At 33.8% G+C, this 21,451-nt stretch overlaps 1 protein-coding gene across 2 annotated transcripts in view; it reads left to right on the top strand.

Annotated features, from left to right (window-relative positions):
- Vamp7 (vesicle associated membrane protein 7) overlaps positions 1–20,840 on the top strand; it is a 49,691-nt gene extending 28,851 nt beyond the window's left edge. The window contains exons 6-9 of one of the 2 annotated variants that reach the window (XM_046452191.2): positions 6,531–6,598; positions 11,827–11,886; positions 16,018–16,110; positions 18,957–20,840. In XM_046452191.2, coding sequence (XP_046308147.1) covers positions 6,531–6,598; positions 11,827–11,886; positions 16,018–16,110; positions 18,957–19,025 — 290 coding nt within the window. In that variant the 3' untranslated portion in view covers positions 19,026–20,840. The remainder of the gene's footprint in view (positions 1–6,530; positions 6,599–11,826; positions 11,887–16,017; positions 16,111–18,956) is intronic. The other variant, XM_046452200.2, reaches the window with a different exon arrangement.
- Positions 20,841–21,451: the final 611 nt, after the last annotated feature.

Raw genomic sequence — 21,451 nt, 5'->3', positions numbered from 1 at the left:
AGATGGAATCTCAGTGTAGTTTTAATTTTCATTTCCCTAATTGCCAGAGATGTGAACATTTTTTATATATTTGTTGACTGTTCATATTTCTTCTTCTGTGAAGTGCCTGTTCAGTTCTTTTGTTCTTTTTCAGTTCTTTTAATTGATTGGGTTATTTATTTTTCTGGTGTTAAGTTTTTTAAGTTCTTTGTGTATCCTGGAGATTAATGCTCTATCTCTGGTACAGGTGGCAAAGATTTTCTCCCATTCTGTAGGCTCTCTCTCTTGTTCTTGATTGTTTCCTTTGCTATGAAGAAGCTTTTTAGTTTGATGCCATCCCATTTGGTCATTATTTTTTATTAGTTGTTCAAAACATTACAAATCTCTTGACATATCATATTTCATACATTTGATTCAAGTGGGTTATGAACTCCCATTTTTACCACGTGTACAGATTGCAGAATCACATTGGTTACACATCCACGTTTATACATACTGTCATACTAGTGTCTGTTGAATTTTGCTGCCTTTCCTATCCCATTTGGTCATTATTGATTTTATTATAAGTAGAATATTTCTCTTTAATTTTTGTATTGTTCATTACTAATACATAGAGTTTCAGTTGATTTTTATATTGATCTTGTATCACACAATTTTGTTGAATGTATTTAAAGTTTTTTGTCTTTTTGCTTCCCATTCCAGATGCCTTTATTGCCTTCTATAGCCTAACTGCTCTAGCTATAACCTTCAGTACAGTGTTAAATAGAAGTGGTGGAAGTGTGTATCACTTTCTTATTATTGGTCTTAGGGAGATATGGGAAGTTTTTTGCAGTTAGGTATGAAATTAGACGTGGGTTTTTCACAGATGCCCTTTATCAAGTGAGAAAATTCCCTTCTATTTTTTGTTTGTTGAGTAGTTTTATCATTAAAAGATACTGGATTTTGTCAAACTTTTATATATTGAAATGAATGTATGATTTTTGTTCTTTAATAATATGATATGTTATAGTAACCGATTTTCAGATATTAAATGAATGTTGCATTTCTAAAATAAATTCCACATAAATTCCATATAATCCTTTTTATTTATTGCTGTATTCATTTTGCTAATACTTTATTGAGGATTTTTAATGTCTATATAAGAGATTTTGGTCTGTTGTTTTCTTGTGATGGATGTCTTTGTTTGGTTTTGATACAAAGGTAATACTGCCCTTCTAAAATATGTTGACAAGTGTTCTTTTCTATTTTTGGAAAATTTTGTGAAAAATTGGATATGGATTATTCTTGAAATGTTTGGTAGAATTCACCTTTGAAGCCAGCTGGGGCCTTGACCTTTCTTCGGGCAGAGTTTAAAAATTGCTAATTCAATTTCTGTACTTGTAGTTCTGTTCAGATTTTCTATTGATTCTTTTTTTTAATTTTTTTTAAATTTTTTTAGTTATAGATGAACACAATACCTTTATTTTATTTATCTATTTTTATGTGTGTTGAGAATCAAACTCAGTGCCTCACATATGTTAGACAAGCACTCTACCACTAAGCCACACAGCTGCAGCCCCTTCTATTCATTCTTGAGTCTGTTTCAGTGTTTTGTATCTTTCTAGGAATTTGGCCATTTCTAACTTATCTAATTTGTTGACAAAATTTTGTTAATAGCATTCCCATAGGATTCTTTCCATTTCTCTAAGATTGATGGTGATTTGCCTCTTCTTTTAGTCCTGATTTTAGTGATAGTTGAGTCTTCCCTCTCATCTTCTAGGTCATTCTGTATAAATCTTTGTCAATTTTGCTGAACTTTTCAAAGAACCAACTTCTGGTTTCATTGTTGTTTATATATATATATATATATATATCTTCCCTAATTTTTCTGCTCTAATCTTTGTTTCTTTACCACTGCTAGTTTTGGATTTAGTTAGTGTTTCTTTATGAAGTCTTATAGAGTGAAAAATTCGGTTATTGACTTGAGATTAATTTGTTTTAGCTTGGGTCACCATAACAGAATACTGCAGACTGGGTTACTTAAGCAATAGAATTTTTTTTCTCACATATCTAGAGGCTAGAAATCCATGATCAGGTTACCAGCATGGTCACATTCTGGTGAGGGCTCTTTTCCTGACTTACAGACAGCAGCTTTTCCCTGTGTCCTCACATGACAAGGAGAAAGAGAGCTTGCTCTTTGATGTCTCTTCTTATAAGAGAATTAGTTCTATCATGACAGCAATGTATCCTCTGCAATCTCATCTAAATTTAATTATCTTCCAAAGGTTATATTTCCAAATACTATAGCAAATTTCTTCTCTTTAATCTAGGTGTACTCTGCTATAAACTTCCCTCCATACACTACTTTCACTTCTTCCCAACAGTCTTAGTATGTTGTTTTATACTTTCATTCATGTCAAAATATTTTCTAATTTCCCTTGTGATTTCTTCTTTGACCATTTGGTTATTTAGGATTGGATGTTTAATTTTTATATATTTTTGAATTTCCCAAGTTGCTTTTTGTTACTGATTTCTAATTGTGTTCCTTTGTAGTTATAGAGGATCATTTAAATTTATTGCGGGTCATTTTATGACCAAATATATTGTCTACCAATGGAATATTCTATAAGCACTTGAGAAAAAATGTTACTGTATTATTGCTGGTAGAATGCTCTGTATGTGTGTTTTGTGTTTAGTTGATTTATTGTATTGTTCAAGTCTTCTAATTTCTGTTTATCTGTTGCCTAGTTTTTCTAGCCATTATTGAAATTTTATACCAAACTTTCCAACTATTATTGTTGAATTGTCTTTCTTTTTAATTTTGTCAGTTTTTGCTTCATATATTTTCAGTCTCTCTTTTTAGGTGCATTTATTATGTTCATAATTAGCTATAGACTCATCAGTTGGCCCTTTTATCTTTAAAGACTGTCCTTTTTATCTCTACTGATGGGCTTTTGTTTTAAAATATACTTTGTTTTCTGTGTGCTCTCTTCTGGTTGCTTTTATCAGCTTATTTGTATCTTTGAATCTAAAGTGTATCTCTTGTAAAGAGCATACAGTTGGATTTAATTTATTCAGTCTAACAATATCATTTATTATGTTGTTTCATCATTTGATATTTAGTGTTATATAATGTGGTAAGAATTTTTTGTTTTGAGACAGAGTAGATCCTCCCTCTGGTGCCTAAGTAGCTGGGACTGCAAGCATGTATCACCATATCCAGGGACTGCACCACCACCCCTAACTGACATATATGGATTTATGTCTGCTATTTTATTTTCTAATTTCTAGATAAATTATGTATTATTTATTTATTTCTGGTTTTATATTACTGTATTCTTTTGAATTCAGTGACTATTTTCTGAGTTTTAAGTCCTATATATATTTTTCACTATATATGTATTTTCTCCAGAGCTTATGTTATACATATTTACTTACCATAATTGACTTCAGATTTATATAAATATAATTCCAATGATATATGTAAATGTTACTCTTACACAATTTATTCATTCTTCCCCCTTTTTGTGCTATTATTTCAGCATATAATATGTCCATATATGTAACAAACTCAGTAAATTTATTTTATAAACCTTACAATTTCTGGTTGTTTTCATTTTTTCCAGGGATTTGAATTACTATCATCTATTATTTCCTTGCTTCAATACACTTTTGTATTCATCTCCTTTATACTTTTATTTTAAAATTTATTATATCCCTGTATGGCATATGACCAACAGTAAAATAATACATATATTGTTTTATACAAACATTTGTACATAATTATCTTATCTTTATGTGTGTGTATGTGTAGATTTAGATTACAGTTTGGCATTCTGGTTTTAGCCTGAAATTTTTTCTTTATTATTTCTTTTTTTAAAATTTTGTTTTTATTTTTATTTATTTATTTTTATGTGGTGTTGAGGATCTAACCCAGCACCTCACACATGGTAGGCAAGCACTTTACCATTGAGCTACAACCCTGGCCCCTCTTTATTTATAACACAATTCTGCTAGTGACACATTCTTAGCTTGAATGTTTTTTCTTGGTCTTCATTTCTTTTTTGTACCAGGAATTGAACTCAGGGGCACTCAACCACTAAGCCACATCCCCAGCCCTATTTTGTATTTTATTTAGAGACAGGGTCTGAGTTGCTTAGCACCTCACTGTTGCTGAGGCTGGGTTTGAACTCATGATTCTCCTGTCTCAGCCTCCCGAGCTGCTGGGATCACAGGCATGTGCCACCATGCCCAGCTTACCTTCATTTTTTTGTATACCTTCGTGTACTATTTATCTTTATGTGGTGCTGAGGATCAAACCCAGTACTAGGCGAGCGCTCATACATGCTAGGTGAGCACTCTACCACTGAGAACAACCCCAGCCCCTCACCTTCATTTTTAAAAGATCATTTTATTTAATAGATGATTCTTGGTTGAAATTTTTTTTTTTCTTTCGTCACTTAGAATGTCATCTCACTACCTTCTGGCTTCCATTGTTTCTGATGAGAAGTCATCTTTTACTGGTTTTCTCACGTGTGTGATAAATTGCTTTTATTTGCTACTTTTGAGATTTTCCTTGTCTTGCTGGGTGTGATGGCACAAGTCTGTAATCCCAGTGGCTCAGGAGGCTAAAACAGGAGTATCAACAGTTCAAAGCCAGCCTCAGCAATGGCGAGGTGCTATGCAACTCAGTGAGACCCTGTCTCTAAATAAAATACAAAATAGGGCTGAGGATGTGGTTCAGTGGTCAACTGTACCTAAGTTCAATCCCCCGTACCAAAAAAAAAAAAAAAAAAAGAGAGAGATATTTTTCTTGTCTTTGTTTTAGCTAGGGTGTATTCAGTTGTGGAACTCTCTGTTTCTCCTTATTGTAATTTTTTTTTAATTCTTTAGATGTGTAAATTAATGTTTTTCATCAAATTTGGGATTTCACTAATATTTCTTCAAATATTTTTCTCCTTTCTCTAGCTCCACTTCCAATGGTATTCCCATTACTCATATGTTGGTGCATTTTTGGTGTCCAACATTTCTCTGAGGCTCTGTTTATTTTTCTTCATTCTTTTTGTATCTTCATAAGAGATACTCTAAGTTGACCTATCTTCAAGTTTGCTGATTCTTCTCTCTGCTCCAATCTACTGCTCATTTCCTCAAGTAAATTTTTCATTTATTTTATAGTGCTCAATTTCTACTTGGTCCTTTCAAAATTAATTTTAACTCTATTGCTTTATTTAATGAGACGTTGTCATCATATCTTCCCTTGACTTCTGTAAGCATGGTTTCCTTTAGTTCACAGAATATGTGTATTGTGGGTACTTTGAAGTTTTTGCTACTTTCAGCAGCTGTATTCCTCAGTCATTTTTCTCTTCCATGTTCTTTTTCCTATGTATGGGTCATGCTTTTTTGTTTGTTGCTTTTGATAGTGCCCCAGAGGTAAATTGCTCCAATCTGATATAATTAGATGTGGGTTCCATTTGAGGGGCAGTTTTGGAGGCTTGTTCTGATCCTAGGAGGGCTCCTGTTAGTTGCCTTTTCTGTGTTTCTCTGTTAAATTTTTAGCTGGCCCATAGTTTAGCTTCTGTCCTATGGGTAAAGGCTAAGTAGAGGAAAGGAACCCCAAACCTATTAGCTCTTCCTCCCCATAACTGAGCTTCTGCAGCACAGAATTGAGCAGAGAGTGGAATGATAAAGGATGGTAACCTGCCTTTCCTTGGAAAAGGGAATAGCTCTTGACTGGGACCTGTGGGAAAAAGGGAGTCCCCAAGCTGTACTTACCAAGAAGAGAGCTTCTGTGTCGCTGAAAGAGACACTGGAAGAGAGGGATTTACAAACTATAGTTCTTGGGTCAAGTCTGGTCTACTGCCTGTTGTTCTACATAAAATTTCATTGGAATACAGTTATAACAATTCATTTACATATTTTCTATTTCTGGCATAGTGAAAGTAATTGCAATAGAGAATGTATGGCACACAAAGCCTAAAATATTTAGTAACTGGCCCTTTACAGGAAAAAAAAATGTCAACCCCTACTTTATTTGATGAGCTTTACTAAAATATTTTTTAATTTATTAGGAAGAAAGATTTATTTTGGCCCATGGTTCTTAAGGTATCAGTCCAAGATCAAGTAGTCCCATTGCTTTGGGCCTCTGATAAGGGTAGCATATCATGCCAGGATGACATGGCAGAACAAAACAAATTTCTTTTATTACTTAAAGGTGTAAGCACTTCTGTTATAAATATGAGCTGTCAAGAATACCATCTAAATTAAAATAAAATTTCAATTAAACAAACACAAAGCCAGGCATGGTGGTGCATACCTGTAATCCTAGGGGCTCTGGAGGCTGAGGCAGGAGGATCGTGAGTTCAAAGTCAGCCTCAGCAACTTAGTGAGGTGTTAAGCAGCTCAGTGAGACCCTGTCTCTAAAGAAAATACAAAATAGGGCTGGGGATGCGGCTCAGTGGTTGAGTGCCCCTGAATTCAATTCCGGATACCCCCCTTCCCTCCAAAAAAAACAAAAACAAAAATTGCATATTTTTAATATAAAACATTTTTTTCTTTTTTTCTCATATTTTCAGATCTAGTAGCTCAGCGTGGAGAAAGATTGGAATTATTGATAGATAAAACAGAAAATCTCGTGGATTCAGTAAGTATGGAATGTGATAATATTTTTCAGGATATAAATTAGAGAAACTGCAAATGATAGCTAATTAATTGAGAAATGTCTTAAATTCAATATTCTGGTTATTCTCCTTTCTTATTTCCATTATGTGATTATATTGTGGTAAGGAGGATAACAGTGAGGCATAGCAAAAAAAAAAAAGCCACCATGTATTAGTAGCCATTAAGTAAGCTTTGGTTTGGAAGATGATGCCTACATAATTCACAACCTCAACATTATGTACTAGTCTTTTTTCTCTACAAATCTGTAAAATATGAAACAAATAAATGTATACACCATTTGTGACCCAGTATGAGTCCTGAAAACTGGATAATTCACATTTTTTTATAGTTTCATCTTTCCTTGTATAAAGCCAAAGGAATGGGTTGGAAAGAGGAGGTAAGCCTTAAAGAAGATGGTAAGATAGTGTGTCCTTGTGACCTACTTATACTAGTTACATATGTCTTCACATTTTCTATGTGGTTAAATGAATCAACATTTGGAAAAAGTTGATAGATATATGGTGAACAGATGTGTGGCAGAGATCAATTACAATTGGGTAACATAATTACAAATTTAAACGCAGAGCACAATTTTGCAGATTGTGTTTTGGTCAGCTTTTTCACTGCTATGACCAAAAGACCTGACAAGAACAGAGTGTAGAGAAGGACAAGTTTATTTTGGCTCATGGTTTCAGAGATCTTAGACTATAGACAGATGACTCCATAGCTTTGGCAGGAGGACATGGAAGAGGAAAACAGCTCAGGACATGGCACCAGGAAGTAGAGAGAGCTTTGCTCACCAGGGACAATATATAAACCCCAAAGACACAGCCCAGTGACCACCTCCTCCAGCCACATCCTGCATACCTATATTACCTACTGCCCAATTAATTCATTTATATGGGTGGATTAATGTACTGATTAGGTTAAAAACATCTCATAATCTGATCATTTTATCTCGGAAAAATCTTGCATTGTCTCTCACATGAACTTTTGGAGGACACCTTATATCTAAACCATAACACCTTGAAGTAGATCAGTTTAGCTCCATTTTGGGACGTCAGTTAAACTTGAAGTTCGCCCACAACTCATGATGCTCTGTTCATTTTCTTCAGTCTTTTTCTCTCTGTTTTATTTAGGATAGCTTCTAATGCTATGTCCAAATTTTCTTTTCTTCTGTAGTTTTTAATTTGCTATTAATCCCATCCTGTATATTTTTCATTTCTACTAGTTCGGTTTGAATCTTTTATGTGTCTCCCTCACATGTGTATGTTTTCCTCTACCTTCTTGAATATGTGAAATCTATTATTTATTCCTCTTACATGTAATATAAAATTGATTAAATTGGGTTTAAGTGAGCCATCTTGCTCTTTGTTTTTTATTTCCTCCATCTTCTTTTGATTACTTTTTTTTGTTCTTTTATCATTTCTACTGGTTATTTTAACACTTTTATTGAGAAGTGAGCTCAGACCATATAAATAAACCATTTAAGTTGCATATTTCAGTGATTTTTGATAAATTGCATTACCAGTTTTTTAAATTGTTGCAAATGTATAGCATAAATTTTGCAATTTTGACCATTTTTTAAGTGTAAAATTTAGTGACATTGATACACCTACAGTGTGTTCCAACCATTGATACTTTTTCCAAAGGAATTTATCACCCTGAACAGAAACTTGGGACCTCTGAGCAAAAATTCCCAATTCCCATAGTTAATATTTCGTATCAACTTTGTCTGTGAATTTGCCTGTTCTAGGTATCTCGTGTAAGTAGAATTAGTAATATTTGTTCTTTTGTGTCAGGCTTGTTTAACTGAGCATGATATTTTCAAGGTTTATCCTTATTGTAGCTTGTATCAGAACTTTATTCCTTTTTATGGCTAAATAATATTCCATATATTGTATTATATACTACATTTGTTATCTATTCATATATAGATAGACACTTGGGATGTTTCACCTTTTAACTATTATGAATAATTTGTAGTGAACATTGGTGTACAGATATCTATTTGAATTCTGCTTTCAGTTCCTTTGGGTCTATACCTAGGAATGAAATTGCTGAGTAATATAGTGATTCTATGTTTTGCTTTTTGAGGAACCACTAAACTTTTCCGTAGCAGCTGCACCATTTTGCATTCCCATCAGCAATGTGTGAGGGTATCAGTTTCTCTACTCTTTGCAAGCACTTACTTTCCACCTTTATATTATAGTCATCCTAGTGGATATGAAGTAGTATCTTATTATTTTGTATTTTCCAATATTTTAAGAACATACACATTTGCTATGGTATGGTAAAGCTATTGGGCCAGTGGAGGAGATGAGAATGAGTCTTGGAAGAAAGAAATTTATTATGCTTTTAGGTCCCAGAGATAGAGTCATCACATGCCACATGGGGTTACAGGAAAACACCAGGGTGTTTAGAAAGCCGAAGGACCAGGAGAAAGGGAAAATTCAATACTAAAGCTTTTATTGTGGCTTCTGCAGGAAAGGCAAGATAGAACAGAGTAAAACAGTTTAAGATTGACTATCTTATATAATTTCAGTGGACTCTTTTAAAAATATTTTTTAAAGATGGACACAATATCTTTTTGTTTTATGTATTTTTATATGGTACTGAGGATCAAACCCAGTGCCTCACATGTGCAAGGCAAGTGCTCTACTGCTGAGCTATAACCCCAGCACCTCAGTGGACTCTTAAGTTATCAGGGTGGTCTATAGTTACCTGGTATCTGGCCCTGAGATGATAAGACAAAAGGATATTGACTCTTGAAGTGCCTGAGCCAGAAAAAGGAGATACAGCTCTGGATTGATCAATTTGCATATCAAACACATGCTCCTTTCTGGGCCCTTTGCTATCTCTGAGAATTAGCTGCCCCTAAGAGAGGTACTCTCTCCTTGGCCAGAATATTTTTTTAAGATGTTAGGATATCATAACATGTAAAAAAATTAGATATGTAATACAGCTAATGATGTTGAATATTTTTTCCATGTGCTTATTGTCCATTTATCTATCTTCTTTAGAAAAAAATAATTCAATCATCTGACCATTTTTAAATAGGGTTTTTTTTTTTAAATTATTGAGTTTCAGGAGTGTTTTTTAAATATAATCTGGGTATTAACCCCTTATCAGTATATGCTTTGATAATATTTTCTTCGATTCTGTGGGTTGTCTTTTCATTCTCTTACGTTACTATCCTTTGATGTGCAAAAGTTCTTAAATTTTAAATTCATTAGACAATTTTTTTTCTTGAGTTTTTGTGCTTCCAGTGTTACATCCAAGAAAGCATTGCCTAATCCAGTGACATAATGCTTTTGTCCTGTGTTTTCTTAAGAATTTTATAGTTTTAGCTCTTAAGTTTAGGTATTTGATGCATTTTGAGTTAAATTTTGTTATATAAGGGTCGAACTTCATTCTTTTGCATGTGGATATTTGGTTTTGGCAACAGTATTTATTGAAGAGACTCTTCTTTGCCCCTTGAGAGGTCCTGACACCCTTACTGAAGACCATTTGACCATATATATGAAGTTATATTTCTGGATTCTGTATTCTGTTTCATGATCTGTGTGTTTTTATGCCAGTACCACACAGCTTTGATTATCTTGGTACTAAGTTTTTAAATCAGGAAGCATAAGTCCTCAAAATTTGTTCTTCTTTTTCAAGATTGTTTTGACATTCAAGGTCCCTTGACATTCTGTATGAAATTTAAGAAGGGATGTTTTAATACTTCTGTAAAAAAATGCTTTGGGGATTTCATAGAAATTACATTGAATCTTTATAGATCATTTTGGGTGCTGTTATCACCTTAATGGTGTAAAGTCTTCCAGTGCTTGAACATTTATTTACAGTGTCTTTAATTTTGTTCAGCAATGTTTGTATTTTTCACTGCACACATCTTTTCCATTTATAATAACACCAAAAAGAACAAAATAATTAGTAATAAACTTAATCAAGATGATGAAGAACTTATATGTTGAAAACTATAAAACATTGATTGAAGAAATCATTGCCCAATGAATTAGGCAAGAGAAAAAAGTAAAGAACATTCAAGTTGGAAAGTAGGAAGTCAAATTATTTCTATTTACATTTGACTTGATCATATATATGTAGAAATCCCTGAAAATTACACCAAAAACTGTTAGAATTAATAAACAAATTCAGTAAAGTTGCAGGATACAAATCAACATACAAAATCAATAGCATTTCTATATGCCAATAGTGAACTATCTGAAAAAGAAGTCAAGAAAGTTATCCATTTATAATAGCTACAAAACAAATAAATATCCTAGGAATAGATTTAACCAAGTAGGTGAAAATCTCTACAATAAAAACTAAAACATTAGTAAAAGAAATTGAAGGTGACACAAATAAACAGAAGGTTATATAATTAATGGATTGGAAGAATTAATATTATTATAACATCCTAAAGTGATCTACAGATTCAATACAGTTCCTATCAAATATCAATGACATTCTTCACAGGAATAGAAAAAATCCTAAAATCTGTGTAGAACTAAAAAGGATCCTAAACAGTCAAAGAATCTTGAGGAAAAAAAACTAAACTGACTTCAAAATATCCTACAAAGCTGTGACAATCTAAACAATATAGTGTTGGGATGAAAACCAACATACAACCCATGGAATAAAATAGCCTAAAAGTAAACTGATATGTCTAGCAAACTAATTTTCAACAGGGTTCTAAAAAATATGCATTGGAGAAAGGACAATCTTTTCAATAAATGGTGTTGGGAAAACTGGATGTTCACATGCAAAAGAATGAAATTGCCCCTTATCTTATACCAGAGGCTTTTAAAGAGAATTTGTTTCTTTCTTCTTCTGGTTTCTCTTGGCTGCTGGTATTCCTCAGCTTTTGTCTGTGTTAATGCAGTTTCTACTTCCATGTTCATATCAGCTCGTGTGTGTGTGTGTGTGTGTGTGTGTGTGAAATCCCTCCTACTTTCTTTCTGTAAGGATGTTTATGGTGGCATTTAGGGCCTATCTGGATAATCCAAGATGCTCTCCTCACTGAAGAATGTTGACATCTGTAAAGACCCTTAGTCCAAATAATGTCACATTCACAGGGATTGTGATCTGGACATATCTTTGGAGCTATCATCCAGTCTACTACAGAGGTATGGCAGCTCCCCAAGTCTCCTTACAGCTGCTAAAGAAATTATCCAGCTTTTCAGATTTTCTTTGTCATTCCCACAGGAATTTTTATATCTTGTTCTCTTCAGCCTACCCCCATACACAGTCCCATGGAAAGGTTTGGTAAGTTGTGACAATTGTTTTTTTTTTTTTTTTTTTAATAGCTAACATGATCTTAAACATCTATCAGTATTCAGGTGTTGACCTGAGAATTGTGAAGGAATCTCCATTCCAATTTATTGAATCACAAAACTGTTTAGATATATTTGTTTCATTGCTTATTACTTTTTTTTTAAATCCATGTTATCTTCCTCTTTCTTGAAGTCTTTATTGCGATTTAGTTTTTATTTGAGATGTCTTGACACGTTTTCTTCATAACGATCTAAATCTTTTCAGGAATGAATTTGTTCCCGTTCATATTTGAACAATGTTTTGAGTGGTATAGAAATCTAAAATTAAGATAATTTCCCCTTATAATTTTCTAAATGTTGATACTTTTTTGTAACTAATTGCAAAGAGTTTAGGAAACTGAGAAATTAAGCAGTTATTCAGTTTAAAAGGCACAGTTCCAAAAACCACCCTCACTTCTGATACTAATTACTAGTCTGGAGGTTCCCAAAACCACCTTCACATTTGATAGTTTGTTAGAAGGACTCACAGAAACTTACACTACTCAAATAGCAAACAAAAAATAACCTACTTAAAAAATTGTCAAAGGTCCTAATAGATATATGTTTAAAGAAGACATAAATGGCCAACAGGTATATGAAAAGAAGTTCAACATCACTAATCATCAGGGAAATACAAATCAAAACCACAGGGAGATATCACCTTACACAATTGGGTTGACTGTTATCAAAAAGATGAGAGGACAAGCGTTGATGAGGGTTTGGAGAAAAAGGAACCTTTGCACACTGTTGATAGGAATGTAAATTGATATAACCAATATGGAAAACATTATGGAGGGTCCTCAAAATACTAAAACAAGAACCACCATATGATCCAGCAATTGGTCTTTAGCATGTCTTACACCCAAAAGAAATAAAACCAATACCTCAAAGAAATATCTATCTTTGTGGGCTGGGGTAGTTGCTCAATAGTAGTAGCTTAGCACTTGCCTTGCACATGTGAAGCACTGAGTTTGATCCTTAGCACCACATAAATAAATAAAATAAAGGTATTGTGTTCATCTCCAACTAAAAATAAAAAGATCTTTCCACCCATGCTCATTGCAGCATTATTCATAATAGCCGAAATATGGAAACAGTCGATAAGTGTCTTCCAGTGGATGAATGGATAAAGAAATGGTGATACACAAACACACACACACACATTGGAATGTTATTCAGCCATAAAGACAAAGGTGATCCTGCCATTTGCAGCAACATGGATAAATCTAGAGAACATTATACTAAATGAAATAATTTAAATAAGAATGCTAAAATGTTGGATACATAGAAGCAGAGCATAGAACACTGGTTCCCAGGGAGCTGGGGGAAGAGGGAAAATGGAAAGATATTGGTCAAAGTGTATGGACTTGCAGTTATAAGATGAATAAATTCTGGAGACCTAATGTACAATATAGTGACTATAGTTAATAAGATATTGAGCTGGTCTCAGTGGCGCATGCCTGTAATCCCAGCAGCTCCAGAGGCTGAGGCAGCAAGATCATGAGTTCAAAGCCAGACTCAGCAAAAGCAAGACACTAAGCAACTCAGTGAGACCCTGTCTCTAAATAAAATTCAAAATAGGGCTGAGGATGTGGCTCAGTGGTTGAGTGCCCCTGAGTTCAATCCCCAGTACTCAAAAAATAATAGTAATATTTTTATTATTGAATATTTCAAATATGCCATGAGAGCAGATCTTTTTTTTAAAGAGAGAGAGAGAGAGAGAGAGAGAATTTTTTTAATATTTATTTTTTAGTTTTCAGCGGACACAACATCTTTGTTTGTATGTGGTGCTGAGGATCGAATCCGGGCCACACTCGTGCCAGGCAAGCGCGCTACCTATATGAAAACATCACGTATTATTCCTTGAATATCTGTAATTTTTAGCTATCAATTATATCTCAAAGCAGAAAAAAATAAAAAGTAAAACATAAAAGCTTGGAGTTCTGAAACGTTACTGGGAGATGGAAAGTATGCGCCTTCTTTCAGTATTCTTGCCACATACCTGACGTGTTATATCAAAAGATTCAAGTCATTCTTAGTTTGGGGACTTCCTTCTGGTGGTTCTTTGATTATTGATTCTTCTCTTTTGTCTATATTGGCTCCTTCTGCACCTGCTAGTAGGTACCTAAAAGTACCAGGAAGATAGTAAGCACTTGTTAAATATCTGTTGCTTGTGTAAATGGATCCTGAATTTGCTTGATCAGTTTTCTGAGTATCTTACTTACATCTTTCATAATTTATATCATACACATTTTATTATGTGTTCTGGGACAATTTTTCAAGTTGTTGCCACAAAAATGGCTTTTAGCCATTTATTTTCTGCTATTTATAATTTTCTAAAACTATGCATATTTATTAAAATGTATATCTTAGACTATTATACCATCAAATTTTTCCCTTTTTGTCTTCCCTAACTTATGAACTCTTAAATCAATGTAATGATGTTTTATATGTGAAGATGCTTCTTATAAATTTTTATTACTATCATTCTCTCTTTTCTACATTAAGTTTTTTTCCATTGAGGCCCATTTACTCTGATTGCTTGGCTTTGTTTCCTTTGTAGATTCTTCTCATATATCCAAGTCGATGCATATATTCTATTCAATGTGTATATTTAGGGCTAGATGTAATCTGTTTGGATATGTAGCATATGCTCCCTTAGCTGTTGAGTCTGTCCTTCCACGTGTCATCTTATTATTCTGCATTAAGTGAAACCTGAGGGCTAGTGCCCCTCTCACCTGCTCTACTAGAGAGACTTTGTAGAGAAGGTGGATGGGCATGAATGTATGGTCAAGAAAGTGGATTTTTAGAAAACAATTTATTGAAGTGTAGTTTATAAGTAGAAAAGGACATCAACCATAGTGTACCCCTTGTTGTATTTTCACAAAGTGAGTATACCTGTGGAACCAATGCCCAGATTAAGTTCCCTCTGTCCTCATAGTCACTACTCCCCTCCAAGGGTCAACACTCTTCTGACTTCTCTCCATAGAATAATACCCTGCAGCATTTACTGTATTTGGTAAGCTTCTTATGTTAAAAATTACATTTTTGAGACTCATTCATGATGTTTACATTGTTGATTATATAAATATAGTGGTGGACTTTAATTTCAATAACTACATGGTATATTCCATTATGCATTTTATGCAATTATATGTTTATAAATTTTTATAGTTTATGCACTGTATATTTATACATTTTTATGCATTATATAAATTTATAAAATTTTATTCAATTTATTTATGAATTGGTCATTTGATGGGCATTTGGGTAGTTTCTAACTTGTGAAAAGTAGTGTTGTTAGAAATATTTTTGCATGTGGCTCTTGGTGTTACACATACATTTCTGTTCAGTATGTACCCAAGAGTGGAATTCTTGGGCTATTAGGGAGTCTTTTTTAATATTTATTTTTTAGTTGTAGATGGACACAATACCTTTATTTTATTTATTTATTTTTATGTGGTGCTGAGGATCAAACCCAGGGCCTCACATGTGCTAGGCAAGCGCTCTACCACTGAGCCACAACTCCAGCCCCTGCTTGTGTCCTGGTGGGAATGGTTCAGTAGATATTGAGAAATTGATGATGCAAACAAAAATGGATAACCAAAGGAATGGAGTTCTATGGGTTTTGGCCCTCATACAAGTAAATACATATTTTCCTATGCAGATCAAACAGATTTTTATGGGTCAGAGTCCCAAGAGTATAGTGGGCAGAATGTGCCATCATGCTTGCAGCCAACTGGCTTAGAAGGAGCCTTTCTATTTGGAAACCTAAAGAGGAACAAGCTTTTCTGCTAGATGGAAAGAACTACTTCTGGTGCTCAATATCATGTACATTGCTGCAGTGGGAAGAAAAAAGATGAAGCCTCTGTAGTTATAGGCCTGCTTATCATAGGTCTGGTAGAGTTCTGCTCCTGGAAACTAGTAATCATGAATAGCCACTCTCATCTTGTAAAGGGAGGGGAGGGTTAAAGGACATTAGAACTTAAAATACATTTAATGAAAATAAAATATTTGTAGGGTGTTACTACATATTATTGATGCAGTCAGTGCCAAGGTTTAAATAATATGCTTTTTTTCCTAGTCTGTCACCTTCAAAACTACCAGCAGAAATCTTGCACGAGCCATGTGTATGAAGAATATCAAGCTAACAGTCATCATTATCATTGTATCAATTGTAAGTTTTTGTCCTTTTAGTGTATGATTTTGGTTTTTAGCCTCTAAGGAATTAGGTGCTGGAATTCCTTGTCAATGATTAATATTCTGAAATGAGCTACATTTTTAATGGTGAAACACATGACCACTAGAAGGTGGCTTTCCCATAAAATCAATATGAAATATTTTCTCAACTTAAACCCCTCTTTCCTATTGAGAATTCTTATATGTAATATAAAACTGACCTCACAGAAATGTAATCATTTTTTTTTTAAGACCAGGTCTTACTATGCTTCCCAGGCTGGTCCTGAACTTCTAGGCTCAAGCAGTTCTCCTTCCTCAGCTTTCCAGGTGCTGGCACTAACAGTCATGTGCTACCATGCCTGGTTAATATATTTTATAGAAATATTATTACTGTTTATATTAAGAGGTTTATTGTCACTATTTTTTATTTGTTGTAATTAGTTATACCTGAGAACAGAATACATATGACTTATTGTACCCAAATGGAACACAATGTTTTATATCTCTGGTTGTACAAGATTCAGAGTCACACCATTAGTGCAATCTTACACATACATAGGGTAATGATGTCCATCTCATTCCACCATCTCCCCCCCATAACCCCTCTCCTCACTCCCCTCTGCCCAATCCAAAGTTCCTCCATTCTTCCCTTGCCTGCCCCCATTATGGACCAGCATCCACTTATCAGAGAGAACATTTGGCCTTTTAACTGTTTTTTAAAAAGATTTTTTTAGTTGTAAATGGATCTTTTATTTTATTTTATTTATTTATATGTGGTGCTGAAGATCAAACCAGCACTTCACACATGCCAGGCAAGCACTCTACCACTGAGCCACAACTCCAGCCCCACCTTTTGACTATTTTAAAACTAAATATGCATGTTTAAAATTTTAATTTATAATAAGGTAAATGTTGATATTTGTAATCCCTCTAAACAAAAGTTCTTTGTCATCCTCAGTAATGTTTAAAATTGTAAAGAGGAGCTGGGGGCATAGCTCAGTAACAGAATAGTTTCCTAGCATATATGAGGCTCTGGGTTCAATTCCCAGCACCCTCCCCTACCCAACAAATGTAGAGGTACTGAATAAAAAAATTTGATAGACACTGCAGAAGGGAGGGGAGCTTTACCCTGGGCTATTTCATGGCTAGGTAAAACTGCCTTTCCTTGGCTTGGGAGGCTGGGGCAAGAGGATCATGAGTTCAAAGCCAGCCTCAGCAATTTAGCCAGGCCCTAAGCAACCCAGTGAGAACCTATTTCTAAATAAAATATAAAAAAGGTCTGGGGATGTGGTTCAGTGGTTAAGTGCCCCTGGGTTCAATCCTTAGTGCCAAAACAAACAAAAAACCTGCCTTTCCTCCCTGTCCTCCCGTTACTTTCAGAAGCCCAAAGTTATCTGTGAGCAGGTGTCTTCAACTCTGCTTTACTTCTCCTTGATACCTCTACTTAAGGTTTCTGCACCTTAGCCAGTTAGATCTAATTTAAGAGAAAAGAGGAGGGCTGGGGTTGTGGCTCAGTGGTGGAGTGCTTGCCTTGGACATGTGAAGTACTGGGTTTGATCTTCAGCACCATGTAAAAATAAATAAAATAAAGATACTGTGTCCATCTACAAGTAAAAAAAAAATATATTTTTAAATAAAAGAAAGGAGGGGGCTGGGTTGTGGCTCAGTGGTAAAGTGCTTGCCTAGCACGTGCAAGGCACTGGGTTCAAGCCTCAGCACCACATAAAAATAAACAAACAAAAAAGGCTTTCTGTCCATCTATAACTACTGTAAATGCATTATCAATATTTAGTAAAAAGATATTGTCATCTAACATACTGTACCTCAGCTTTATAATTCCTTATAATTTGCTGTGGCAAATGGTCAACTTTACATCAAATTTATATGTATGTTTTCTGAGAGAATTTTTGTAGAATATGTATTATGTATGTGTGTATGTATATGTAGTTTAACCTATTCATTAATAACTGGAATGTTATGTAACTAACCCCTCCACATCAGTATTATATAGGGAAGGCAAAATGCTTTGCTCACTTTTGGGGAATGAGACATGTAATTCCTAAATGCATTTTTTCTTAGTATGTGAGTAGTGATAGTAGTCCCTTAAATATCTGAAAAAAAGTTGTAAAGCAAAATAAAATGACTAAGTTTAATTCAGTGAACCTAATGTATAAAATAAGTCTACAGTTTAGAATGCAATAATGTAAGCAAATAGATATTATTTTAGGATAATACTAGAATTAAAAAAGCTAACATATTCATAATAGAGCCAGCATTTTGCAGTGTTTCACCATTAACTTTTCTTTGATTTGGTAATCATAATTATTATGTCATTATCCACTGAAACGTTCATAGCAATAATTTTGTTCAGTTTATATAGTTGAGGCATGAAATATATTGTTTATTACTTTTTATTTCTTTTTCATATATTCCTATCCTAATAATAAAATCAAATTCATATATAAAATCTAAAAATATAATCAATAGTAAAATCATACTTCAAGGAAATAGTGGTTGTGATTTTTATAATGCATTAATGATGCATCAGTAAGGGCTACTCACATAGCCTTCATTCTGCCTAGTTACCAATGAAGATCAATAACCCCCCATGTTTTTTCTGTCACTGAAGAAAGCATAGTGAAATCAAGTGGACAAGTTATATCAGAAAGGATAATTGTGACTTGCTCCTGTCTTTGAAAATAATTTGTTAATTTGTCATATTCGTACATAACCACTTCTATAATGGAATCAGAAATGTCTCTTTAAAAGAGCTTTACTAACCCTTATGTATTATTTAGGCATATATGATAGATTCAAGAAAATAAAATGGCCTTGCTCTTCCAGGTGTTCATCTATATTATTGTGTCACCTCTCTGTGGTGGATTTACATGGCCAAGCTGTGTGAAGAAATAAGAAAGAAAAAATTATCATTGACCAAGGATACAAGAGAAAAAGGAGTTAAAAATAATCCATGTGACCCAAGCCTTTCATTACTGGCAGAAAGTGTCTGCTAGTCTCTTCAGCCCTCTTTTCATTGATGCTTTTTTTAATCTTAGTCTATGTCTCCAGATTTATCTTTGTCCTATCAACCAATTTATTCCAATGAACTTCAGATTAAACCAGTCATTACAGCAGTAGCCTTAAAAATGCTTTGGTTTGTTTCTTTGGTTTGTTAACTAGTGTTACCTACTTTGAAAACCATTTTTAGTTTTAATTGCACAAAGCTATTGCCAAGGTGGATACCACCCGTTTTAAGAGATGTCTACTAAAACTATAGAGGAGCTTTGTATGTGCACGTAAAAGTATTCAAGAGACAAATAATATTGCTCACCATTCATCTTAATGTATTTTGTTATTGAAGAGTTTTAGGTGCTTCAAAACAATATAAATGAAGAATGGTCGTTATTTGGGGAATTGTAATTAAATTGTCGGTGCTGCTTATTTTCAGGAGCCCAGATGGGTAAAGTATTATACATATTTATTTCAATCAGATGGGGAACATTTTGCTAGCCCACTAGAAGCACACAGATTATTCTTGTCCTCCTAGTATTCACTTTCAGGAATAAAGTTAAGGGCACTAATCATTTACAATACAGTGATTAGCTTATTATCTTCTGTTTTCCTGTTGTAGTTGATTGGAGAAGATTATGGTTTAAATATTGTTAAAGCTTATTGTTTTTATATATTCCTTTTCTTTGAATATTATATAGCAATCCTATTGTTAATAGAATGGGTAATGGAGGGGTGGGAGGCAAATTCCTGTGACTCACCAAAGAAAAACAAGGGAATCATAGTAGGTATGCTAGCATTTTAGCTATAGAAAGTGGGGTAGTTTGGGAAGTTTTTTCCATTCTGAGAAAAGCCCAAACTGAATACAGTCAGCATTCAACTCCAGAGTTTGGAATTGACTCTTGTTGAGTAATAGTTTGAGCATCCTTTATGGTTTACTAAATCCTTTAATCTGCCTAATGTTGAAGAATTCTTTTGTGAAACCTGAATATAGACAGTATGATGTATAGACACAACACATAGCAGTTTAACATCCATTTACTGCATTGCACAAAAATTGGGATGTAATCATACTGCTTCAGCTACTCTGACATCTGTTATCTCGTGGTTGGTGTGTATCTGAAAGGAAGCCATTTGCTAACCCAGATCTAACTGCATTTATATATAAATAAGTGCCATTAAATGAAGTTATATTTTACTTTTCTCCTTTCCCAATTAAAGAACAAATTAGTCTATAGAATCTAGCCACCTGTTTAGCCTAGTCATGTGCCTTGAATATATATGAGTTCCTTATGGTAAGTTTTATTCCATCTGTACCATTCAATTCATGCTACCTAATTCATTTATTTGACATGTACCTTAGGTTCACTGCATCTATTTTCTTGTTGATCATGCACACCACAAATGTTTTTCCAGTCTTTATAAACACTAATGCCTTTTAATTGCATCACCATTTACTTTTGAAAAATACATTTGTTTCAGAAAAACATTTGGCATTCCTGAATAATATCCAGATGCTTTTGATCCAAAGAAAAAGGCTTAAAACTTATTTCCCTTTCTCATACACACCTGAACAAAATAGATGGGCATGTTTTAGAGATTGATTACTTAAATTTGTTTTTTTGGTCTATTTATGTATGAGAATGCTTTTTGATGTACATGTCTCATTGTAAATGATGCACAAACTGAAGACATTAATAAAATTTAAGAATAATATGATGAATGTCTTGTTTTAGAAGTTCTTCCTGGATGTAGTTTCTTCTTATGACATTTAAGCCTAGTGTACAGAACAAAAGAAATTTTTATGTTGTAAACATATTAAGAAATAATACCTGAATCCTTTTAGTAAATGTCTATAGTATAGTGCCAGGTGTGTTTAATTTCTTCAGAACCAAAAGATACAAAAGAACTAAACAAAATATTTAGGCCACACTGAAAACAGTGAAAGATCCTGAAATGACTCCAGACTTCCACAACATTTGATTTAGACTAAACAGAAAAACAATCCCAGAGAGTGCCATCCCATTTAACATAATTTTGAAAATATTTTCTGCATAAAATTGCATGACTTTGGGGAACTGGGGCATTTCTCAGTGGTAGAGAATGTTCCTAGCATACATACACAAGTCTCTGGGTTCCATGTATAGCACTACTCTCTCTCTCTCTCTCTCTCTCTCTCTCTCTCTCTATATATATATATATATATATATATATATATATATATATATATATATATAAAATTGGTTCTGAAAAAGATGGCTCAAATAATAAGGTGGGAAAGCCAGGCACAGTGTCACATGCCTGTAATACCAGCAGTTTGGGAGGCTGAG

Source organism: Marmota monax, unplaced genomic scaffold (assembly GCF_021218885.2).
Source record: "Marmota monax isolate L192 unplaced genomic scaffold, Marmota_monax_Labrador192_F-V1.1 WCK01_AAM20220418_F8-fsc00142, whole genome shotgun sequence".
Lineage (NCBI taxonomy): Eukaryota > Metazoa > Chordata > Mammalia > Rodentia > Sciuridae > Marmota > Marmota monax.
The sequence above is the reverse complement of the archived record's forward strand: the minus strand, read 5'-3'. Positions and strand labels throughout refer to the sequence as shown.